We start from the raw sequence: 24,751 nt of genomic DNA, 5'->3' as shown, positions 1-24,751 counted from the left end.
AGTCTGCTGTTTAACGCTTGTTTAAAACGCTTGAAGATGTGGGTAAAAACACAGACAAACACTACAACTTTCGTTAACGTGTCGTGGATCTTCCGTTAAAAATAGGCATCTATCGCCGCCGTTGTTTGGCCGGCGCTGCTTTGGGAAGGGCACCACTTGGTGGTAGAAGCTTTTCCGCCCATCGTGTATTTGCAGTTGGCGAACATGGCCATTTAAGAGGGTGCATTGTCATTGGCACTGTTTGGTTTACCATGCATAAACAAACAAATATAGATCGTCGTCAGTAGCCATCTGCCGGTACATGTGCATGCACCGGGAACGTGATGTAGCGTAGAATGAAGCTTTGCTAGCATTTTACCGAGGCTTGCTAGATTGTTTCCTATTCGTATGTGTGTTCGCGAGAGTCCGCAGTGTATACGTATAAGAGAGCGGCTGAGAAGAGAGTTCAAGCCAAACTTACTGATTGCTCAGGTGCGGCTCCCTTTCCTAACTCACGCATGATAAGATTGCGCCACTAGCTAGAAGGTTCTCACCCGTGTAGGATCCTGGTAGACGACTAGTTTGCACTAATAAACGGCGACAGGCAGTTCGGTTTTCGGGAACGTGCTCTCAAAATCGTTACGTACAGTGTCTTTCTTCAGTGTCCCAAGCGTGATAAGGGGTTATTCGGGTGACATCTTAACCCTGACCCGAAACTAGAATTCGCTTATGGAGTACTCGCGTATGTTGTCCCTAGCAGTGCTAGGCTTACTTCTACTGGGATGTAGTGCTCCACCAACGGATGCAGCACGAATCCTTGGCATATTACCTTCTGTCGGACGATCCCATTACATCATTGGTGCTGGTCTTATGAAAGCGTTACTTGACGCAGGTCACGATGTGACCATCGTCAGCCCGTACGCAATGAAAGATGCGCCACCTGGCCGTCACCGTGACATTCTTATGCCGGAATTAGCCGCCGCGCACGATGTATCTGGGCCGAATCTCTTCGAATACAAGAACGCACCGAACCTGATGGTGTTATATCTGGTGTACAATGAATTTGGCCCTCTTTCCTCGCAAGGTGTGCTGGAACATCCGAAGATGATAGAGCTGATGAAATCCGGCGAACGGTTTGACGCGGTCATCGTGGAGTCGTTCGCAAGCGAGGTTCTCTACGGTTTGGCGGAACATTTTGGTGGCCATCTGTTTGCGTTCGCTCCTTTCGGGGCATCAATGTGGACAAGCGAACTCGTCGGTACACCTTACCCGTACTCGTACATACCGCACACCTTCCTTAGCTTTACGAACGATATGTCCTTCTGGCAGCGCTTTGCGAATGCATTAGTGGGCCATCTCGACAAGCTGTACTATCGATGTGTGTTTCTTCCCAAACAAGAAGCCATGTTTCATCGATACTTCCCGAACGCGAAGCTCACCTTCCAACAGACGCTTGAAAGTGTCCGGTTGGCATTCGTTAATCAGCACTTCAGTCTTAGCTACCCACATCCTTATGCTCCGAACATGGTTGAGATCGGAGGCATTCAAATTCAACCGCCAAAGAAACTTCCAGTTGACATACAACGGTACATGGACGAAGCATCCGATGGTGTTATCTACTTCTCCATGGGTTCCATGCTAAAGGGTCGAAACTTCCCTGAAGAAAAGCGTGCCGCTTTCGTGAACGTGTTCCGTGGGCTGAAGGAGAACGTCATCTGGAAGTACGAGAACGATAGTCTTCCGAACAAACCACCGAACGTGCTGATCAAGTCGTGGATGCCACAGAGCGACATTCTTGCTCATCCGAAGGTGAAACTATTTATCACGCACGGTGGTCTTCTCGGGACTACCGAGAGTCTTTACCACGGTGTACCAATGGTTGGCATTCCAATTTACGGTGATCAAGAGTTAAATTTGGCTCGTGCAGAACATGCCGGGTATGGTGTGAAGCTTGCCTACGAAACATTGAACGAGGAGACGATTTCGGCCGCCATCAAGAAAGTGCTCGCCGATCCTTCTTATACCGAGCGTGCCCAACTCATCTCCGAACGCTACCGGGATCAACCGCTCGGACCGGCCAAAACTGCGGTCTACTGGGTTGAGTACGTATTGCGCCACGGTGGTGCCCCACAGCTTCAATCCCCGGCCGTACGGTTGTCCTTCATCGAGTACAATCTGCTAGACGTATACGCAGTGATGATCGCGATTGCCTTATCAGTGCTAATTGGCATGGGTGCGGCAATCAAAGCACTGTTGAGACGGTTGGGAATCGTCAATCGAGTGCACCACGATAGTAAAAGGAGGAAGAAAAATCAGTAATAAGAAGAAACACAGTTACCAAAAACAAAAACGCCAATTTGACGATGTGCCATAGAAGCCAATGACAATGGTTGCGACAAAAAAGTAAAAGGCATTACCAAAAACCCCCATGGTTAGATTATTACAAATGAGACTTTAGCTCATCAGTTTCAGCGCAACATTTGACAAACCAGCCGTATGCTTGATGCTGATAAGCGAAAACTGAATGGATTGCGAGGAACAAATTCTACCACACGCCGCGAGGGTGCTAGTTAAGATGCAACACGCAACGGTTTGGAATAGTATGGCTAAGATAACAACGGTTGTGATATGTATACGCGATAAGAACGTGCGTGTATTCCGTGACACTTGTTACTTTTTCGAATTGAATGTGATTGAATAAATATTTATCAACACAATCTGGCCTATGACAGTAAATATTAGCTATAAACTTTTGTAAATACACCCACAAACCTATACCCGCAGTATATGTAAATAATATAATAATTTATATTTTATATTTCGTCAGATTTTTCCCACAGTAATGCTTACTATTCGTTATAAAGAGATACAATTGTATACAAAACTTTAATAACTGTCATAACATTCGCAATCTCTATGCCACATAACTAATGAGTTATGCATGTACAAGCTGTATGAGATGCAGAGAGACACCTTGGTCAATTGATAAATTGACTTAAATGATACAATGAAAAATCAACAATTTGTCACTTCGCATTTGTAAAACCTCGACCAGTATTGTATGTTTTCTCACATGTGCCGGCACCGTTGAGCTTAAATAATCTATCCACGTGTTTGATGATTTCACGCAACGGAACGGGTACCTATTTTTAACATTGCATTGAAATTCATGACACCTGTTTACACGATACGAACGGGGCGAACGGTTAACTTCTTTTTCCGCTGTGCTGATGGGTTACGGCAAAGATTTGCTTCGTGTGAATGCTAAATGATTTAACGATCTGTTTTTGAGCGGTGTTTTCTACTATATTGTTCGCCAACAAAACTCCATAGCATGTTCGCGTAGCTACATTTCTTGAAATGTAGAACAAAACAAAGCTGTTCAAAGCTTTTACCGCGTAGTTATTTGCGCCATCTATGGGGTAAAAAATAAACATAGCAAAACATAGGCAAAAGACGAGTGAAATGCAAATTGCATACATGCTAGGCGCAAAAGCACAACGTTTCCTTACCAGCATATTATGCTTTTCACATGCCATGGAGGTCAAATTAACTGTTGAAACCGCAACTTCAAATGTCCGTTATGTAAACAATTTTTTTTTATTAGTTCCATTTGCTGTTGTTGCTCACTATACGCTCACAGTATGTGACCAATATCACACTGTGAGTGTATAGTGAGCATAGTTTATGTTTAATTTCGCTTCTTTTTAGCATTTACCGAAACGTTCTTTTTCGATCGTCCTCCACACAGCAGCTTAAACAAAAGATAGAAAAATAGAAACGGAACACCGATTATTGTAGCAATCACGTCGATTCCATGGTACTGCAGGAAGCCCAGTTCCTGGCCGGCTGATTTTAAATGCACCGCTCCATGGTGCCTAATAACGTACTCCACCCAATATACGGCCAAGTCGAGTGGTTCTTGCGGTTGATCTCGGTACCGAGCCGAAATGCTTTGGGCCACAGTTTTGTACTTCGTATCGCCCAGGATCTGATTGATTGCACTCGAGAGACGATCCTCGGATATTTCCTGGTAAGGTAACAGCAGCCCGAAGCCAGTACGTTCCGCTTTGGCCATGTTTAGGTACTGATCGCCAAACACTGGAATGCCAATCACTGGCACTCCATGGTACATTGACTCCGTCGTACTGAGCAGTCCACCGTGCGTAATGAACAGTCGCACATTCGGGTGGGCCAGTATGTCGTCCTGTGGCCACCATGCCTTCACAATCACATTTTCTGGTCGGTTTGGTAATGTTTCGTCTTCCCACTTCCAAAGCACGGTTTGCTTCAGCTTAGCAAAGACGCGCAATATCGCTTCACGCTTTTCCACCGGCAGTTGACTGCTCTGAATGTTGGAACCCATCGAAAAGTAAATCACACCGTTCGGTGCATTATCCAGCAACTTCTGGATGTCTTCCGGCAGCGGGTTTGGTTTGCGATTGACGTGCATTCCGCCGACCTCGATCATGTTTGGTACGTACGGACGCGGATAGCTGAGACTGAAGTGATTGTTCAACAGTACCAGCGATACAGCATGGCGACGTAGATGTTCTAGTGGGGGTTTTGGATCGGGAAATGCCGCTTCGTACATTGCACTTTGTACCGGGTAACTTAGAACATGCCCAAGAACACTATCCATAATCGCCATCAGCATGTTGCCGATCCGCTGTACAAATGACATCCGGTCGGTAAAGCTCAGAAACGGATGAGGTACGTAAGATATCGGCGATGGCGTTCCGACCATATCATTAGTCCAACGGGATGCCCCAAACGTGGACAGAACAACGCAGGGAGCCTTGAAGTGATGTGCAAAACCTGTCCCAAAATATTCAGTTTAATCAGTAAAAATGCCGAAGGATTCAGTGCGTTCACCAAAGCTACCTAGATGAGCATCATTCAAGAAGCTTTCCATGAGGACTAGATCAAACTTTTCGTTCGATTGGATCAGTTTCTTCACGTTAGGGTGCAGTAGCGTGTAGTTGGTTAGCATTTGTCCAAATTTGTACGGCATCGTTACGCTTTCCCACATACTCCTATCGGCCGCTTCCAAAAAATTCGGTACAAGACCTAAAATTAACCGTAAAATTACATGAACCACAACTTAAAATAGTTCTTGCGCACTTACCCTTAACGATATCTGCAGATCCGCTTACATCTATATCACGGTAATTTTTTAACGGTTTCTTCTGTGGGAAAGTGTTGATAACCGTCATCTGCGGGTAGAAAGTATAGCATAACTCTTATAAATCTTCGTATTTATTCCATTCCAATCAATCAGACGGCTGATAAGCACCTTGACCGAACGCTTACCTCATGTCCACGTCTTGCCAGCTCTTTCGTTAACGCCGATCCGACAATGTAGTGTGAACGGGCAGACGTTGGAAAGATTGCCAAAATCTTTGCCCCTTCAGCTGGTCCGAGAATGATGCATGCATATAGCATGGCCAGCAACGCTACCATAACCGCCCACTTTAACCTCATGCTTTGTTTCACGGGCAAGATAGTCCTGTTTAACAAATTACGCAAGCCACCAAAATAAACTACCGACTTCGTACGCAGCACAATTGAATATGAATGATTTAATGTAATTTTTTGGAGCTATTCTTTTTCCTCTCCAAGCGATGTTATCAGATAAATTTAGTCTTATCGATATGACCAAAGAACCAAATAAATGCCCTCGTGGTCTTTGGTGAACACGCCAATCACAGACAATAATGCATTGGGAAATTGGCTGTTAAGAAGAGTTTATAAGGAATTGTGTTATTGAAAGTGATATAATTTTGAGAGTCAACTGCATTTATTTTTATATTTATTTATATATTGCATTTTATTTACAAACAAAAGAATGAACCAATAATTGTTCATATTTCAACAGCAACTGAAGATAATTCAACTGCCATATTGGTGCCATATTTGCCTGCACTTGGTAAAATTGTAAGTAAATCTGTGTGAAGGCTTCAATTATAGCGATGAAATAGCCTTCTGGAAATACACGAATCATAACCATGCTATGCAGTGATGCGGTACGCTTCCTCGAAATGAGCTTCTATACTGAGCAAAATCCTCACTGAAGTTTCTCATTAATTATTATTATTATTGCTATTAAGTGTTTGATTTTGCACACAAATTTCTCTCCTAGCGTCAAAGTTTGGCACCGTGTATACGCACCTTTAGTCTGCCTACCAATCGTGGCTTCACCCACACACTCACGCTCATCTGTTTCAGCTGTTTACATAGCTTTTTAGCCTTGTTTATGTTTACATTCCTAGCTTATGCATATTTTTATGCTTACTTAATTGTACTGCTTGAGCTATGCGCAAAGCAGAAAATTAATTATTAAATAACAGTACGAACAGTTCATTATTTTTGACTTAAAAAGACATGAAAGTTGCACATTGTGCGTAAATCAACACCAACACTAAAACAATTCTACCTGTTCCACACTTTGATGTATCTGATGCTATCTGGGGCTTCCTAGCCCACCTGGTCGTTTCGTGCAATGGCGTTGGAATAACAACCCATTTTGTGCGCACACTTACGCGAGCGTAGGCGTCCGTAGGCTCTTGATCGCGGTTGCGTTCGTTTCCATGGTTTTTAATTTTATCACAAAATACCCCAGGTGTGTGGCTATGCTTACCCGTGACCACCGTACACGGTGCAAACAGGAAATTATCCGACGAAGGCAACGAGAAAAAGTGAACTTCAAACTGTTTCGTGCTTATTTGAATGAAAGTGTCCGTGTGCTCTGTGTGTATACTTCCATGTGGTTCTAATTGCACCGAGGAAAGTGTGCGAAAAAGTAAACCCCACTTACTAACTGATCACTACCCTGGAGATAAATTTTTTGGCAATGGCTTTTCGGTGTGGTGCGATCGCGAAAACGCGTGATTGTGTGTGCATGTATGGGTGCGCATAAAGTGTGATGTTCCTGTGCATGCATGTGTATTGTCGTCTGGTGACGTCGGCAAACGGGTTTTGTAAACAAATTTTGCATAATGTAGCGACAAGTTGAATGAATCAACAAACCAACCATGCGTATGTGTGTGAGCTTTTGTCGGCAACGCGAAAAAAAAGTATGTGGCGGAATGATCTGACGGCCAACAAAACTACCACCACCAGCAACGAGCGGCGCATAGACGACGGTTCCGTGGGTCAAAGACCATTTACTTTTTGGAGCACTTCTCAGTGGTGGATCAATCACCTTGGAGGTCCTAGACGGAATGATAGTTGGGCCCCGTATTCTAAAACGATTAAGGGGGAGGGGGGAGTGAGTGGCATTTTCAAAACTTGTTAACGGGGAGGGAGGCGATCCTTTCGAGGCCCCTCTAATGAGGGCCCATTTTTTCCCCCGAACGCAGTATGATGTTATTCCCCATTGAAGAATACAAACGGAATAGATATGGGACCATTCTAGTCCAGAGTTTTTTATTTGTATTTTCCGGAACGTTATCAGCAAGTCCGCAAATGCTGCATTGGCAATAGCACCTTATTGCCTCACTGTTATCGCTCTCCACAAAATCTTTCTTCGTTTGATCAACACATGTGGTGATTCAACAATTGATAGGTGACATATTGCAATCAATTCTAAAACGTAAAATCAATAATTACTGTATCACCTGTATTGGGAACCTGCGTCCTACTTGCTTTGGGTACATTTACTCCCCGTATCTACTTTCTTATCTTGGTAAATAAAATGCCTCGTCTGAGACCAGACCAGAGCAAGTGATAGACACCCAAAGCCACCATGTTTCTTATCAAGACTAGTAAGTCTTCTACAGCTTATTTAGCTGCTCAACACAGGGCCCGACTTGCTTCTGATGGTTGTTTTTTATCTCCCTTTTGGCTTAAATTCTTGTGAGCAACCGGCTGTTTGCTGTAGAACGGCTTATTAGACATATTTTTATCGCATAGCCAGATACAACCCTCGCAACGAGGGACCGAGTCTAAACGAGATTCTAGACATTTTTCTGGGCCTATGATCAAGGAGCTGCATAACGCTTAGTGGTGGATCACGTGACAATGACGTAGCCACGTTTAACCTTACATCCTTCGTATGTCGGGGTAGTCGGGTGAAAGCGACCGTTTCTGTTGATAACCTCACGCCAATCAACCCATTTAATTATAGGTGGCGAATGAAATATACACGTTTTCATTGCGTAACTTGAACTGCACATAGTACCGTAACTTTAACCAACGTACGATGATTCTAAATTGGAAATACATAATGTTTAGCATTGTAAAATTGAATTAAAAATATGTCACGTGTATGAACAGATCTGTTACCAACCACATGGTCGATTTGTGTCGGTGTCATATCATATGGTTTGGCAGTTCATCATATTACGATTGTACGCGCATCGATAGCATCTTATCAGCCCCTTATGTATTCAACAATGGCCGAATAGTGTTTTTTTCACTTTTGTTTCTGTAAGTGTTTCGATACGCATCAATGTACGGTCAATCATGCCCTCTCATCAGTCAGCATGGCAATTCAGTTAGATCACGCTGTCCGGTTTTATTTTCGTGAGCGCAATTTCATTTGCTGACACTATTTTACTTATCCGGTGCTCCAACTGGTTCGAGGTGTTGGTCTGCTGCAGGAGCCGCTCCAAACTGCTTGCAGTCAAGCTCCATCGTCTACAAAAATCCAATCCAGTATTTCGAACATACTGGCGGACGCGGAATGTTATGAAAATTAATTTCCGCGAAATGAAATGAAAAATTCCGTGGCATGTCTATTTTTTTAAATCCTCGTAAGTTACGCAGTTCTCAGCGTAACACGGGTATTGGCTGTATTCATCAATAAATCCTCCGTTAATCCCTATCAAATACCCGTCGACAGATTGTTACATCGGCTCTACGAATGCTAGACGTTTTCTTGTGATGTTCATGAAGCTTATCTCTTAGAATGGTGCTGAAGCATAACGACTGTGTGATCGCTGTAATTGAAATATCTCTGACAAATTATAGACTCAACATCAGCGGCTGACGGTAACCTGAACAATGCTGCAGCTTATTTTTGTTTTCTTTTTGAGATAGTCATCTTCGTCAGCTAGTTTTGATGAAACAATTCTGTTCAAGGTTATTTCGTGCGGTGATCTCGATTTTTCTGCAAAGCATTAAAAAAATCTACCCAATGCGCAGAGCGAAAAACACAAAAACACGCAAATACCTTTCCCATTGGATTGGATTGGATTGGATCCCCATTGGACAGAGTAGGGTGACTGCCCTTCAAACAACGGCAGTAAAATTTGCATTAAAATGAGGTTCATTCTCAGCATCAGCCTCGAAATGTTTATTTCAATAGTTTTTGAACACAACATTAACGGCGCACCAACTCTGGTTCGATCTTGCAGCTTGGCGGTAACTTGGTAGCATTAGAAGCTACTACAAATCCGGAACCAACCATGTGTGCAACGGTTGGATATATGCAATTACTTGTAATGGTGTCTGTGTTGCTCATCCATTGACTATTGTTTTAATTAATTTATTCCCCTGGCTGTGTGGCACTGTGTGAGCAAACAAATCGGATGCAGACGGAGAGAAAGTACCTATCAGCAATAGCGGTTGTATGCGAAATAATACAGCTAGACAGAAGCGTAAACAAATCATCTGATTGCATAATAACGGGAAGTTGAAAGTCTGCGATTGCACTCCCTTCGGGCATGTAGTGTTTACTATTTAACGGACAAATTGCATTAGCAAACATCAGTAATTTCTGAAAATATTTAGCATTTAGAAATTTGCTTTCACTCAAACCTATAACCAAGCTATGAAGGTTTTAATACAAACTTACACTCTTTGACGCGTAGCATTAGATGACGCAGCGTACGGCATTAGCCGGGCCGCCTACATTGACCTCGTAGCAGTTGCGCATAGCACGGTGCCTTTGGTGATAACGCTTTCGTCTTATGGATCTAACCATACAGGGATTACACTATTCATGTGCGGATAGCTTTGCAACGTATAAAAATAGCTAACAACTAATTACTTCCACAAAAAGCAGAAAATCTTGCAAGAGTGGGAAAAGATTCTATTATCTGCACAATACCCTAATAGGTAGAGAAAAAGGGAAAGTTCTCCAAATGTCGTTTTACGCTCGCGATGATTCGAAATTACATTTCTGTTGGCGCTTGCTAGTGGTTCTGCGAGAGTATTTTGTGTCTAGTGTAACTTACATTCCCATTGCAGATACCTGCCAGATATCATCGAAACGACCGACCCACATTACAAGTGAGATAAGACAAAGACAGCAATTACCCTACCCTTAATGCTCGTTGAGGTGGATGTGCAGTGAAACAAGTGTACCAAACCGAATCAAAAGACGACAAAAGGGAAATTGCACCGTTGGAAAGTGTGAGATGAGGGTGCATTGCTACACTCGAAGTATGGTGTAGATGTGTTTCGCAGTGTGAAAACGTTTGATCAAAACCCACCACCGGAAGCGCACGGCCTGATCGGCGCACTGATCTTTCCAGCTTCAATGAGAGCGGAAATAAATGCGTCATAGCACAAAACAATGTCGTCGGATAGGATACACCGGTAAGTGCCTAAAGAAAGTGCTGCAACAAGCCGATGCAATTGCGTTAAGTGGTGTGCGAGACACAGGGGTGGTAAGATGATTGTGATGTTTATGAGTGAGCGAGGTGTGGAAAGTAACGACGATAAGCAATATCTGAAGTGGATACACTCCGGAAGCTTTGCAATGACCTTATCAACCTGGCTCGACTTGTTTTATTGGATGCTATAACAGAGGCTGGCATGCATATTGTATGTGCACAATATAGGTTCTGAATTTGTCGGTCAGTTGCTCATAATGCATGTTTGTTGTAATTGTTGTAATTTGTAATTCTAGTGCCGCCAAAGATGGACTGTTGGATGTGCTCCGTGAAGCGACCCGTTCGGAGGCAAATGCTAAGGATGTGGACGGCATGACTCCTGTTCTGTGGGCTGCATTTCAAGGACATTTCGATGCGCTGAAGCTGTTGGTGGTCCGTGGGTAAGCCTGATTAGCAGGTTAAAAAAAACCTTGCGATGGCAATAAAATCAATAAGACGTGTAATCTTTTGGACTTAGGAAGAAGTGTAACGGAGTTTAAAAAAAATACTCAAAGTAGTACATCACGCGACACCGTCATACTGAAGCGAATGTTGAGAACCCAACGGGCTCTAATTGTACGCCTTCTTTTTCGCAGTGGAGACCCTGACAAGTCCGATCAGTTTGGAAATACTGCGCTGCACTTGGCATCGGCAAAAGGACATATGCAGTGTGTCGATTTCTTGGTACAATTCGGCGTAAACATTTACGCACTCGATATCGATCACCACAGTGCGCAGGACCTGGCGGCCATTAACAATCGCGATAAGATATTGCGCTACCTTGACGCTGCTGCAGCAACTTTAGAATCAAATGATAGGTACGGGATACGCAATGAGTTTACTCGCGATTTGCATTTGATCATCAAATTCATCTCATAAATGTAGGAAAAAGGCGCATGAATTTCGCGAACAGGCAAAGAAGAAGAGCGAAAAGCGGGCTCGCGAATTTACGACCCGCCAGCAGAAGCTCGAGCGAGATCAGGACACGAGCTTACGGGTTCGTCCACACAGGCCATCCAATATGCTGCAGGCGCTGAAGCACAAACTGTGGTCCGGAAGCCAGGGAAACCTAGCGCAGGGACAACCAAGAATAGTCCACGACGCATCGCAGGCAGCACCTTCCACCACCAAATTCAGTGCCTTAGTTGGTGGGACGCAGCGTGGTTCCGGGGCCGTTAAAAAGCGCGCAGATGCGATGAAAATACGGCAGCAGATGGAAAACGGAGGTAAGCAGTGCGGCGTAACGTTGCTTCACCATTCATACGTGCCATTTGGTTCGAAATTTTCTTTCACGCGCAAGATTTCAAAATTGGCGAAATGGAATCAAACGGCAAACGGAGTGTTCGTTCGATACAGGGTCTCAGACGTGACTCGGAGATACTATACGTCGGAACATACAGTTCTAATGATGAATCAAACGCGTCCGAACGACGTGGTAAGCTGCAGGATGTATTCGACGTAGATCCTACTAACGGGCGGGATAATGACGACGCGGACGAGGACAGCAATAGCGGGGCGAGTGGCAAATTCGGTACCATCTCGCGTTCGCTTAGTCAGCCCGATTTTCTTGCAACTGCATTTACCGCCGATGAGGTAACGGAGGACGTACTCCTGCAACGACCTTCCGGACTGTTCAATCGACCATCCTTCGGCAATCTAGCCTTTCCGTACGTAGCGGTGTATTGTCAAGTAGCTGTCAACCATCAACTAACCTGTCCATGCCGTTTTCTTCTCTTTAACAGTCGATCTGTGTCCAACGTGCTGGCACAGCTTAGCAACGAGCATTCATCCACGAGTGTTTCCTCCGATGGTTCGACGAAGGCAAAAGCTACAGCGATCAAACCAAGATCGCAGCTTGTCATCTCTGACTCCGATTCGGATATGGACAGTTCGGAAAATGATGAAAATGATTCGAATGCTATTTTACGGTTCCTATCAGCGTTCAAGTTGGAGGATTACTACCCTATGTGAGTATTCAGTGTAAGGTATGGGACACATTACGTAGTACATAGACTAATTGGGCGGGTTGCTCTTAGTTTCCAGAAAAATGAGATCGACATGGAAACGCTCATGATGCTGACCGAAAACGATGTCAAGTCATTGGGTCTCCCACTCGGTCCGTATCGCCGGCTTTGTAATGCAATCCAGGAACGCAGGGAAGTAATGACCACCCCTGGTTTCATTAGCGACAGTCGTCTGTAATACTTTATCCTGTGTACAGTGTAAAATAACGATGCTTGCTGCTAACTAATGGATAGCAACATGCTGCTGTAAATTATTACAAAATTTTATGGAAATATTACGTATTAATATCTCAAAGGTAGTATTATTATGTAACCAAGCATTAATGAGCGACATATGGATTTAACGTAGATGCGTCGCGCCAATATGGTCAAACTACAGACATTTCCTGGAAAATAACATCCGCAAACAGCGCTCGGAAAATAGCTTTTCACTCAACGATCTTAAATCCGATGTCCCGATGTCTTAAAATTTCGATGTTAAACAGAAGACAAGAAATTCAAACAAATTTTACCTTTGTAGCGGTAAATACAAATTATTCGCAATTTTTTATTTGTTCACATTTTTATTAATGTCACATTAATACTCGTAATATCCGAGTTATACTCCGGATGTTTTGCTGCATTTTTATTTTATTGTGGTAATTGCTGGCAATGTTCAACCGATGGTGTTAAATTGTAAAATGGCAGCCTGGACAGCACTAACAATATCACCGTAGAACCTGTCTGCAGAACGACATTCCCATTCCCATTCGGTAATGAACACGACTTTCTTGCCTTTGGCAAATGTTTCAAGTCGTTTTTTGATGTTAACATCGCTATAAAGTTTCGCCGAAACCAAAAATACGTATTTATCGGCCTCTAGCCCTCGGAGAGCATGCTCCAGATGTTCACCGCCATCCTCATTGCCGAATACTTTTAAAGAGCAAATTGGTACGAGAATGTTAGCGTTGCCGGTATCGTCGATACCCAATTTGGCTGCCTTAAGCGTAGGTTCCTTTTCACACAACTTTTTACTCAAATTTTCATCACATTTGTCACCGTCAGGGGTTGCAAATACACCTACATAATCCTCTCCTTTTCTATCCATTCCATCCATTTCCACAACGTGTGATATATTTGCTTCCTGGGTGATGTTATGCGGCTGTAAAACAAAAAATATAAGGTTTGCTGTTATAATATAATATATATACGCTGTATATAAGGGGCGGACCATGGCAGCCTACCAACAGTTAACTGTCGATATGGGGAAACGGAACGTGTTAGCCTGACTCACACAAACGTGCTTAAAATACACACTTGATGGAGATGGGATGGATGGGCGATAAGAGGTGAAAAGTGTCGTCACTTCGGGGTGCTCTCTAGCATACACTCTTGCATATTAAGCAGTTCTTTCCGGTTTCCTCCCACGACAACGAGCTTTTGGGCGGCCACCTCTTCCACCCACTGTTACACCCTCCACAGCCTCGTTCGCAGTAAAAATATTTTTGATTAAAACACGAGTTACCCTGAATACCTACCATAGTTTCCATCTGCAGTTTAAAGCTTTGATTTTAGTTCACAGGACTATATATTGCACGTATAAAAAAGGTTTTTAGCACTGTTAATATCGCAGAGGTCAGCTATATTATATCGGAATCTGCACACTCCGGTGAACGTTTACGTTACTTTATTTTAAATTATTTTATGTGTTTATGTCACATTTCTGTGCCAGAAAAACGAAATTTATTGATGCTTCGCTCCGCAGCGTTATTACACTATCGGACAGTAGAGCATAAGATCTACCGGCGGTTGGTGTAAATATTGACTGGATAATCTTGCTGGTATGACACCTAGCAAAAGACGGCCCAGGCTACCACTGTCAATTTACACAACGGAGTCCAAGAGTGCACGTCCCAAGCTGCAAACGTCAAACGAAAGGGTGCCTTTCAGTAGCCCGACCTGCGCCCAGCGGGCTACCGTCGGGCGCGTTTATAACGATGTTTTGGACATTTGCCACAGCCGAAAAATTGCCAACCCCTCCCTATTTCTTTTTTTCTTCTAGGCATCTCCCAACCATTGGATTGACTATTTTTTAGAATCGTACCAGTGTTGTGTGTGTCTGAATCTCTTGTACGTCTGTGTTGTATTGGGGGCTAATATAATGCAATAAAAGCCAGCATGAGCTGTTGTTGTATGACTTCGTTATCAAATTGCACAAGATGCACCGAATTGATGGGGCAGCAAAAGGACGGTATGTATTTTGGTTTCGTAGAAGGCGCCCTGAAGTGTCGAAGCGAAACGTGTTCCCTGAATTGAATAGAGATATAAATAGTCCCTATTTTTTCATTCAATATCAGACACTGATTCCAGTGGAACAGCAACGTCATCACCTTCATCAACTCGTCATGTGTTTGTCTCGTATTGTTTTCGTGGGATTGTAGCATAAACTATAGCGATGGTGCACATTAGTAATGCAAATATACATATATAAAAAATATATATATATATAGTAATGTTGCAAGAATTCTACTTGCAAACCATACGTGCGATTATAATGTATTTTTCTACATACAATATCACATGCACATTCAGAGGACGGTGACAGTGATGAAAATTTTTACCATTTGGCCCATTAGTTCATGGCACTGGCGCTGTTGTGCGATGAAAAAGGAACATCTATGCGTTTAGGATCCTCCTCGGGCGCAGGATGGACCAGTATTTTGGCGAAGTGATTGATATCCGAGCAATCCGATTATTCGGGAACCGGCGAGTCCCAATGGGCACGGATAATCGGCATTCCACTGTATAGCCAATGAAATGAACAGAGAGCCATAGGAGAAGGATAGAAGTGGGGAATCATGTAGCAAAAAAGTGTGTTTTTGTTACAAGGGCAATGTTCTAATGCCGGAGCTGTTCGAACCAACCATCTATCTATCTATCCGTCCGTCGGGGTAACGAAAGGCGCCTTTTCATGTGACGTTTGCAGTTTGGAAATCCTGTTCACTGAAATGTCAGCGTAGGTACTTCGATCAAACCTTTCATTTTACTATTGTACAGTTTGACATTTGTTTACAAGGAAATAAACACAGCAACAATTTTCTTTTCCCTTTTTCGATGATTTTTACCGATTTATTAAAAAAATACTTATTCAAACAACAAAACATGTCCGATAGCGGTATCATAAAGGTATGTATGGACGTGTCCACTTGCGTAGTGTTTCCTTGTTGCATTACAAAATATAACGCCGCTCCACTACGCGCAGATGGAGTTTGCAGCACAAATCCGTGGAGTCGGATGTGTGGAAGCGATAAAGAACGCATTATCCGGCGCCGGAACAGTGACGATTGATGCTGACAGAGGAAGTGTGCTGATCGAAACTTCACTACCGTGGTTGGAGATCGACAAACGCATCGAAGCAACTGGACGGCGAGTTGCACTGACGGGATTCGGAGGTACCGGGTTTTCTTCCAATCGAATTGATTCAGATTGTGACGAGTTGCTAATCCGCATTATCCTACAGGACAATCAGCGGTTGCGATGGTTGAGCATGGAAATGAATCAACTAACGTGCGTGGTGTTGTTAGATTTTGTTCCCTCTCGAATGTTGCCGGTCAAAAAGGGGCCGTTGTAGACGGAACGATCGATGGGTTGGCGTCTAATGGTAGCTACCAGCTGAATGTGCACGAATGTGGAGACATTTCGGAAGGATGCCGGTCGGTAGGCGATGTTTATGATTCCAACAAGATCATTTCGGATGCGAGTGGACGAGCTATGGTACGGTTTATTAACGATCGTCTCGATGTAAGCGATCTAATTGGGCGTTCCGTGGTGATCGCAGAGACCGACAGTGCACAACACCAGCACCGGTTGAGCTGTGGAATTATTGCACGGTCAGCAGGCATATTTGAAAACTACAAAAAAATTTGCGCTTGTGACGGAACAACGATCTGGGATGAGCGCAACAAATCCATCACGGTGAATAAGGACCGTTAAGAAAGGAAAAAATCAATTGATAGCACCATTCCTTCGCCTTCTTTTGTACGACTGCCTTTACTCGTACTGCTGGATCCGGCTTCCTGTGCGTTCACCAAATAATCCATAAGCTCGTGACAACTGAGGAACTTGCTTTGAAGGTCATATGCTGGTCATCAATCAACGATCAATCGGGTGGGGAATAAAATTCCAAATGGCAACGTTTGTTGGTGTTGCAGCAAAGTGATGTACATTTAAGTTCTTATTTTATGTAATGGGTACAACCATGAGTTTTCGTTAAAAATAAAGCTTTATCTCCTTCGAGCTCAGTCTTCTAACACGATCGTAGTACTATCGCCTACCTTCAGTTGGGCAATGTGAGCCCGACACAGCTGCTTATAGTTTAGCACATAATCATTACATTTGGCTGGTGCAGAAATGGCAATGGTTGAATGTACGCCGAGCATCTCCAAATCCCGTTCCAACGGTAACAGGGCAGTTAGCAGCTCCATCGTTCTAATAAACTGATGTTTCTTCACACTGTACGTCATTTCACCGATCGTTTGCTTGTACCAGACAGAATACGTCCCCAGTATGGTTTCGTTGGCGGTGCAGACTTCACGTGCAAACAGTAACAACAGTTTCATTTCACTCATCGATTCCATTTCCACCACCGAGCGGAACATATCTTTGAGAAAGTTTTTCAACAATTTGTCGTCCGTTTCTCCATCCTGCGCCAGCACGTGCAGCAGGTAGAGAGCGTATTTCAGCGAAAATGTACAAGATTTTTTGCTGAAATCTTTCAACACACTTAAAAAAAATGTTTTGTCGTGAACTAATTCTACGAGCAGGCACCCGAAAACTGTGCCACGAAGGGTTTTCACTTCATCACGCCACTGCACCTGTTTTCCGAGTGCTTCATCTAAACTATCGAATGTATCACCAGCTACTAGCACCAACTGTAAATGTTCCGCTGTTACCTTTTTCAGCTCCTCAGGTAATAAATGTGGCTTTAGCGAATGCAAATAACTGCGAGGAATTACGTCCGGGGTTTCCTTCAAATCGTTCAGCAACGCACGAAAACTCTCATTGAGTACGTTAGTGAGAGTCTGCGACTGTACATTATCTGCAGGTAAGACATGTTCATGAGTAAAAATAATGTAGACCAACAAGAATGATACATCGTACCTAGATAGGCGTACCTAATGATGTGCGCAAGTAGCTTGTATTCTGTTTCCAGAAGATCGTTCATTATCTGTTGCATTAGCTCGTTTGCATCTAGACTACAAATACAATAAACTACAGTTGGAGCTAACATTAAGAAAACTAATACTAACCTTAGCATATACTCGCTCGCTGTTAGAATGTTTGCTTCCTGCAACAAATTCAAAACCCGTGCGCTTCCCATATTCCATTCCTGGCGCAGGAACGCTTCCTTCAGGGTTTCCTGTGCATGCAAAGCAAGCGGAATAACGGTCGGTTGCTTAGAATCATAAATGGTAACATTACCTTTTCCTTGTACCCCAGATGTGTAAGTTGTCCGCGATATTCTGCCTCGTATGGTAAATCGAGCATACCGATGCGACGTTTCGTTTCCTATGGCGACCAATCGAAGAAGCCTTTTTTACATACACGATCATAGGCCATACGGTCACGAGTATTGCTATACGTACCTTTACCAAGTTTTGTATAGTGCCGTATTCCATTTTTGGCTTATTTATTTACCAAAACCCAAAAAGTGCACATCTCCCAACGCACTCGTTTTCATGACTGGCAATGCCTGGGAAGCTGTCATAACAAAACCCCTTCGCCCTTTTCCCTCTTACCTACCTTGTACGATATAAAACGCAACAAACTAGTGGAGCTTCTTTTAAAAGTAATCCATATGTTTATTCAGAAAAGTGTACATCAACATTTGGTGTTGCTGGAACGACACGCTGGCACACGCGGTCCGTCGCCCACCCTAGGCCGAATTGTGGATGTTGAGCCGGAAAATGTCGTGCGCACAGAAAAACGTTCCACCCAGCGGCTTCAGCACGAACGTCTGGGAGTAGGCGTGCGGTGGATCCTCGTCACACTGCAACCGGCCAAGCACGTTGATCAGTACACCACCGTCAAACATTGGCTGGGAGTCGACCGCCGTAAGTACCCGTTTGATGTTTTGAAACGTGAGGCTTTGCAGCTTCTCCAGTATCTTGGCAGCGCCCTGTATCTGTTGCCCTTCGAACGTCATGAACGATAGCTCCGCATTGTATAGATTCACCAGGCTGGGCCGTTGGGTCGAGTCATCGAACAGTGCGTAATACTGGGTAACGAAACCTTTGCCGATCTCCTCGTATTGTGGATTTATAGCCATAATCGTGAATGAACTAAATTTCGAACGAGAAACGAGCGGACGGTGTTGCTGTGCGTACGGGAATGCGTTGTTTTTTCTTCTTTACCTGCCGGCGAAATGTCAATGGCATCGTTTTCTTGTTATTCTTCGCGAAGTGGCAAAACCGGTTTTGGCAGTTGGGGTTGTTTGACGTATGTCAAACGAATCAAGCGCGGTTAACACACACACACACATACCCCCTAGCAAAGTGATTTTTATTGTATGTTTGCATAAAAAAAACAAATCAATTGCTTTTGGAAGCTGCTAAACAGGGTGCGCAAACAAACAGCGTGAATGATTTATTTTTTGAATTTCTGAGCCAAATTTCATCCATACGTACGGTCAGATAAAATGGATTTTGTCTTCAATCTCTCGACCCCAGTCAAGCAGGACCAGCTCGCACATGTCATGCAATCTGATTTGACAACCCTAGGCGGGGGCTACGTGATGTCTAGACACGGTTCGCGAGGTAGAAAAATGTTCAATCGAAAACCTTATGCCGAATGGTGCAGACCGACAAGATCACCTGTGCCGTCCGCGCGTAGTGTGATGAATGAGCGTAGTTAGCCTGCCTATAGTACGTTTGCTCCATCTTTTTGCCTTCCGTAAGAATAAGTTTTGCGTGTTTTCTTTAGTAGGTGCAACAGAAAAATAGTGGGCCCGTTGTTCGTGCGTGTGAATGTGGTACGCAAAGCGTGCGGATCCAAAAACGTAGTGTGCCGAGCGCACCTAGCTCCGTGCAAGAGTGCAAAAAGAAGTGTGGTGCAATCATTAATACCGGCTTCAAGGGACACAATCCAAATAATCCCTCCCGGGCATTCGCGCGCTAATTCATCCATCACTTCGGGACCGCTTCGATGCACAGGATGAAGAATCCTTACCGTGTTTCTAGCGCCATGGCCGGATGGTTGGTGCTGGTTCTTTCATCATACTGCCTCGGTTATGTCATAGCCACCGACTGGGGTAAGTAAGAGGGATGGGAAGTATCTGTGCCTTCTGCGACGGTCGTCATTGGTGACAGAGCTCGTGACCAGTGAACGAAGGGAAACCAAGCCAAAATAAAAAAAAAACCGCAAACATCGTCTCTCTTCTATCTACCATCCAAAAATAATCATTTCAGCCACAAGTCAGCGAGAGCACTGTTGCTCTAGTGGTACTAGAGGTAGACACAGGACCATTAGGAACGTGTTTCTCATGTACCTTGAAGTGGAAAGGTGTGGGCTGTTATTTAATGTTTGCCCCAAATGGCCATCAGTGCGCGCATCCTTTGACGAGGAGCTTCTCCGTTTGCGCTTGTGGGTGACATTTGTTGCCATAGTAATAGCCAGCAACAGACGTATTACACAATTGTGGAAATGATTGGTTCCTTCTGTTTTGAAGATCTGGCACGTGTTCGTATCAGCAAAGAAAATTGCACCAATATTTGTTGGATGAAATAACTTTCATTCAACATTGTACATTACATATCGATTAGTTGATTGAAAGCTTAACAGAATTATTGGGGTCTATCGTGATATACCCAGATCAAGCATCTTCTCTCATATGTTGTTTTGTGTTCTTTTTGATCACCGGCTTGAAGATTTTCGTAATACTAAATCAGTAAGTCCTGATATCGTCCTGAATATCTGAATGAGTTGAGCTCCATTCCATCGTGTTAATCAAATAATAAAGAAACCAATTTCACCGATTCCTGCTTTAATCCAATTCCATTATTTGTGCTTTGTCTCTCAAAACGAAGTTTCTTTTTTTTGTTTAACTTCTACATTGTTTAAATAAAATTGCTATCACTTTTTAGAGGACTTTTGTTTTGTTGGAAACCCGCCACGATCGCAATACACGTTGGGTCGACATTAAGTTCAGTCTGGTGTTTTCATTAAGCGTTGTGGAGTTTTTTGATTGCTGTTCGCGATCGTTTGTGTGGGGTTTTCTTACGGTGCCTCGGTTTTTACCAATGTCCTCCCTACCCATAAAGTTATTCGTCGTACCAGTACTTTGAACCGTGCAGATTTCGCAAAGGCCAACTGATTTTGTATCTTCCTTCGCCTCCGTCCTCCTTCATTTTGGGAAAGTTAAGGCCCGCAAATGTGGCGGTCAAAAGTCCATTCCCATTCGTCACGTACGCACTCCAAGTCAACCGTGGTCAGGCCGAGGCGGTTAAATTTATTTTTTTTATTACTCCCCTGTTTGCCTACTACCAGACCAAGCGGTATCGTTGTGTGTTTTTGTTACAAGGGCAATGTTCTAATGCCGGAGCTGTTCGAACCAACCATCTATCTATCTATCCGTCCGTCGGGGTAACGAAAGGCGCCTTTTCATGTGACGTTTGCAGTTTGGAAATCCTGTTCACTGAAATGTCAGCGTAGGTACTTCGATCAAACCTTTCATTTTACTATTGTACAGTTTGACATTTGTTTACAAGGAAATAAACACAGCAACAATTTTCTTTTCCCTTTTTCGATGATTTTTACCGATTTATTAAAAAAATACTTATTCAAACAACAAAACATGTCCGATAGCGGTATCATAAAGGTATGTATGGACGTGTCCACTTGCGTAGTGTTTCCTTGTTGCATTACAAAATATAACGCCGCTCCACTACGCGCAGATGGAGTTTGCAGCACAAATCCGTGGAGTCGGATGTGTGGAAGCGATAAAGAACGCATTATCCGGCGCCGGAACAGTGACGATTGATGCTGACAGAGGAAGTGTGCTGATCGAAACTTCACTACCGTGGTTGGAGATCGACAAACGCATCGAAGCAACTGGACGGCGAGTTGCACTGACGGGATTCGGAGGTACCGGGTTTTCTTCCAATCGAATTGATTCAGATTGTGACGAGTTGCTAATCCGCATTATCCTACAGGACAATCAGCGGTTGCGATGGTTGAGCATGGAAATGAATCAACTAACGTGCGTGGTGTTGTTAGATTTTGTTCCCTCTCGAATGTTGCCGGTCAAAAAGGGGCCGTTGTAGACGGAACGATCGATGGGTTGGCGTCTAATGGTAGCTACCAGCTGAATGTGCACGAATGTGGAGACATTTCGGAAGGATGCCGGTCGGTAGGCGATGTTTATGATTCCAACAAGATCATTTCGGATGCGAGTGGACGAGCTATGGTACGGTTTATTAACGATCGTCTCGATGTAAGCGATCTAATTGGGCGTTCCGTGGTGATCGCAGAGACCGACAGTGCACAACACCAGCACCGGTTGAGCTGTGGAATTATTGCACGGTCAGCAGGCATATTTGAAAACTACAAAAAAATTTGCGCTTGTGACGGAACAACGATCTGGGATGAGCGCAACAAATCCATCACGGTGAATAAGGACCGTTAAGAAAGGAAAAAATCAATTGATAGCACCATTCCTTCGCCTTCTTTTGTACGACTGCCTTTACTCGTACTGCTGGATCCGGCTTCCTGTGCGTTCACCAAATAATCCATAAGCTCGTGACAACTGAGGAACTTGCTTTGAAGGTCATATGCTGGTCATCAATCAACGATCAATCGGGTGGGGAATAAAATTCCAAATGGCAACGTTTGTTGGTGTTGCAGCAAAGTGATGTACATTTAAGTTCTTATTTTATGTAATGGGTACAACCATGAGTTTTCGTTAAAAATAAAGCTTTATCTCCTTCGAGCTCAGTCTTCTAACACGATCGTAGTACTATCGCCTACCTTCAGTTGGGCAATGTGAGCCCGACACAGCTGCTTATAGTTTAGCACATAATCATTACATTTGGCTGGTGCAGAAATGGCAATGGTTGAATGTACGCCGAGCATCTCCAAATCCCGTTCCAACGGTAACAGGGCAGTTAGCAGCTCCATCGTTCTAATAAACTGATGTTTCTTCACACTGTACGTCATTTCACCGATCGTTTGCTTGTACCAGACAGAATACGTCCCCAGTATGGTTTCGTTGGCGGTGCAGACTTCACGTGCAAACAGTAACAACAGTTTCATTTCACTCATCGATTCCATTTCCACCACCGAGCGGAACATATCTTTGAGAAAGTTTTTCAACAATTTGTCGTCCGTTTCTCCATCCTGCGCCAGCACGTGCAGCAGGTAGAGAGCGTATTTCAGCGAAAATGTACAAGATTTTTTGCTGAAATCTTTCAACACACTTAAAAAAAATGTTTTGTCGTGAACTAATTCTACGAGCAGGCACCCGAAAACTGTGCCACGAAGGGTTTTCACTTCATCACGCCACTGCACCTGTTTTCCGAGTGCTTCATCTAAACTATCGAATGTATCACCAGCTACTAGCACCAACTGTAAATGTTCCGCTGTTACCTTTTTCAGCTCCTCAGGTAATAAATGTGGCTTTAGCGAATGCAAATAACTGCGAGGAATTACGTCCGGGGTTTCCTTCAAATCGTTCAGCAACGCACGAAAACTCTCATTGAGTACGTTAGTGAGAGTCTGCGACTGTACATTATCTGCAGGTAAGACATGTTCATGAGTAAAAATAATGTAGACCAACAAGAATGATACATCGTACCTAGATAGGCGTACCTAATGATGTGCGCAAGTAGCTTGTATTCTGTTTCCAGAAGATCGTTCATTATCTGTTGCATTAGCTCGTTTGCATCTAGACTACAAATACAATAAACTACAGTTGGAGCTAACATTAAGAAAACTAATACTAACCTTAGCATATACTCGCTCGCTGTTAGAATGTTTGCTTCCTGCAACAAATTCAAAACCCGTGCGCTTCCCATATTCCATTCCTGGCGCAGGAACGCTTCCTTCAGGGTTTCCTGTGCATGCAAAGCAAGCGGAATAACGGTCGGTTGCTTAGAATCATAAATGGTAACATTACCTTTTCCTTGTACCCCAGATGTGTAAGTTGTCCGCGATATTCTGCCTCGTATGGTAAATCGAGCATACCGATGCGACGTTTCGTTTCCTATGGCGACCAATCGAAGAAGCCTTTTTTACATACACGATCATAGGCCATACGGTCACGAGTATTGCTATACGTACCTTTACCAAGTTTTGTATAGTGCCGTATTCCATTTTTGGCTTATTTATTTACCAAAACCCAAAAAGTGCACATCTCCCAACGCACTCGTTTTCATGACTGGCAATGCCTGGGAAGCTGTCATAACAAAACCCCTTCGCCCTTTTCCCTCTTACCTACCTTGTACGATATAAAACGCAACAAACTAGTGGAGCTTCTTTTAAAAGTAATCCATATGTTTATTCAGAAAAGTGTACATCAACATTTGGTGTTGCTGGAACGACACGCTGGCACACGCGGTCCGTCGCCCACCCTAGGCCGAATTGTGGATGTTGAGCCGGAAAATGTCGTGCGCACAGAAAAACGTTCCACCCAGCGGCTTCAGCACGAACGTCTGGGAGTAGGCGTGCGGTGGATCCTCGTCACACTGCAACCGGCCAAGCACGTTGATCAGTACACCACCGTCAAACATTGGCTGGGAGTCGACCGCCGTAAGTACCCGTTTGATGTTTTGAAACGTGAGGCTTTGCAGCTTCTCCAGTATCTTGGCAGCGCCCTGTATCTGTTGCCCTTCGAACGTCATGAACGATAGCTCCGCATTGTATAGATTCACCAGGCTGGGCCGTTGGGTCGAGTCATCGAACAGTGCGTAATACTGGGTAACGAAACCTTTGCCGATCTCCTCGTATTGTGGATTTATAGCCATAATCGTGAATGAACTAAATTTCGAACGAGAAACGAGCGGACGGTGTTGCTGTGCGTACGGGAATGCGTTGTTTTTTCTTCTTTACCTGCCGGCGAAATGTCAATGGCATCGTTTTCTTGTTATTCTTCGCGAAGTGGCAAAACCGGTTTTG

General features: G+C 43.9%; 9 protein-coding genes across 9 annotated transcripts; 4 read left to right on the top strand and 5 right to left on the bottom strand.

Moving 5' to 3' along the window:
• The first annotated feature begins 708 nt into the window (after positions 1 to 708).
• Positions 709 to 2,298, top strand: LOC128713662 (UDP-glycosyltransferase UGT5-like). Its single transcript, XM_053808525.1, has one exon. It carries the CDS (start codon positions 709 to 711, stop codon positions 2,296 to 2,298), a length of 1,590 nt encoding a protein of 529 aa, XP_053664500.1.
• A 1,372-nt stretch (positions 2,299 to 3,670) lies between these two features.
• Positions 3,671 to 5,463, bottom strand: LOC128715774 (UDP-glycosyltransferase UGT5-like). Its single transcript, XM_053810689.1, has 4 exons — positions 5,293 to 5,463; positions 5,108 to 5,195; positions 4,864 to 5,049; positions 3,671 to 4,797 (listed from the first exon to the last, which is right to left on the bottom strand). Exons 1-4 carry the CDS (start codon positions 5,461 to 5,463, stop codon positions 3,671 to 3,673), a joined length of 1,572 nt encoding a protein of 523 aa, XP_053666664.1.
• Positions 5,464 to 10,501: 5,038 nt separating this feature from the next.
• On the top strand, positions 10,502 to 12,782 carry LOC128711974 (pre-mRNA splicing regulator USH1G). Its single transcript, XM_053806867.1, has 7 exons — positions 10,502 to 10,524; positions 10,838 to 10,981; positions 11,177 to 11,398; positions 11,466 to 11,806; positions 11,881 to 12,247; positions 12,323 to 12,547; positions 12,617 to 12,782. The coding sequence occupies exons 1-7, from the start codon at positions 10,502 to 10,504 to the stop codon at positions 12,780 to 12,782; spliced, it is 1,488 nt and encodes a 495-aa protein (XP_053662842.1).
• A 2,915-nt stretch (positions 12,783 to 15,697) lies between these two features.
• On the top strand, positions 15,698 to 16,576 carry LOC128713199 (copper chaperone for superoxide dismutase-like). Its single transcript, XM_053808060.1, has 3 exons — positions 15,698 to 15,769; positions 15,846 to 16,035; positions 16,104 to 16,576. Exons 1-3 carry the CDS (start codon positions 15,698 to 15,700, stop codon positions 16,574 to 16,576), a joined length of 735 nt encoding a protein of 244 aa, XP_053664035.1.
• Positions 16,577 to 16,881: 305 nt separating this feature from the next.
• On the bottom strand, positions 16,882 to 18,261 carry LOC128715171 (uncharacterized). The gene is made up of 5 exons (XM_053810053.1): positions 18,229 to 18,261; positions 18,065 to 18,151; positions 17,893 to 18,002; positions 17,744 to 17,838; positions 16,882 to 17,681 (listed from the first exon to the last, which is right to left on the bottom strand). The coding sequence occupies exons 1-5, from the start codon at positions 18,259 to 18,261 to the stop codon at positions 16,882 to 16,884; spliced, it is 1,125 nt and encodes a 374-aa protein (XP_053666028.1).
• Positions 18,262 to 18,518: 257 nt separating this feature from the next.
• Positions 18,519 to 18,936, bottom strand: LOC128715980 (probable nuclear transport factor 2). Its single transcript, XM_053810901.1, has one exon. The coding sequence runs from the start codon at positions 18,909 to 18,911 to the stop codon at positions 18,519 to 18,521; it is 393 nt and encodes a 130-aa protein (XP_053666876.1). The 5' UTR covers positions 18,912 to 18,936.
• Positions 18,937 to 21,386: 2,450 nt separating this feature from the next.
• On the top strand, positions 21,387 to 22,265 carry LOC128713198 (copper chaperone for superoxide dismutase-like). The gene is made up of 3 exons (XM_053808058.1): positions 21,387 to 21,458; positions 21,535 to 21,724; positions 21,793 to 22,265. The coding sequence occupies exons 1-3, from the start codon at positions 21,387 to 21,389 to the stop codon at positions 22,263 to 22,265; spliced, it is 735 nt and encodes a 244-aa protein (XP_053664033.1).
• A 305-nt stretch (positions 22,266 to 22,570) lies between these two features.
• Positions 22,571 to 23,950, bottom strand: LOC128714386 (uncharacterized). Its single transcript, XM_053809261.1, has 5 exons — positions 23,918 to 23,950; positions 23,754 to 23,840; positions 23,582 to 23,691; positions 23,433 to 23,527; positions 22,571 to 23,370 (listed from the first exon to the last, which is right to left on the bottom strand). Exons 1-5 carry the CDS (start codon positions 23,948 to 23,950, stop codon positions 22,571 to 22,573), a joined length of 1,125 nt encoding a protein of 374 aa, XP_053665236.1.
• A 257-nt stretch (positions 23,951 to 24,207) lies between these two features.
• Positions 24,208 to 24,625, bottom strand: LOC128715973 (probable nuclear transport factor 2). Its single transcript, XM_053810896.1, has one exon. It carries the CDS (start codon positions 24,598 to 24,600, stop codon positions 24,208 to 24,210), a length of 393 nt encoding a protein of 130 aa, XP_053666871.1. The 5' UTR covers positions 24,601 to 24,625.
• Positions 24,626 to 24,751: the final 126 nt, after the last annotated feature.

Source organism: Anopheles marshallii, chromosome 3, assembly GCF_943734725.1.
Source record: "Anopheles marshallii chromosome 3, idAnoMarsDA_429_01, whole genome shotgun sequence".
NCBI classification, from domain to species: Eukaryota; Metazoa; Arthropoda; class Insecta; order Diptera; family Culicidae; genus Anopheles; species Anopheles marshallii.
The sequence above is the reverse complement of the archived record's forward strand: the minus strand, read 5'-3'. Positions and strand labels throughout refer to the sequence as shown.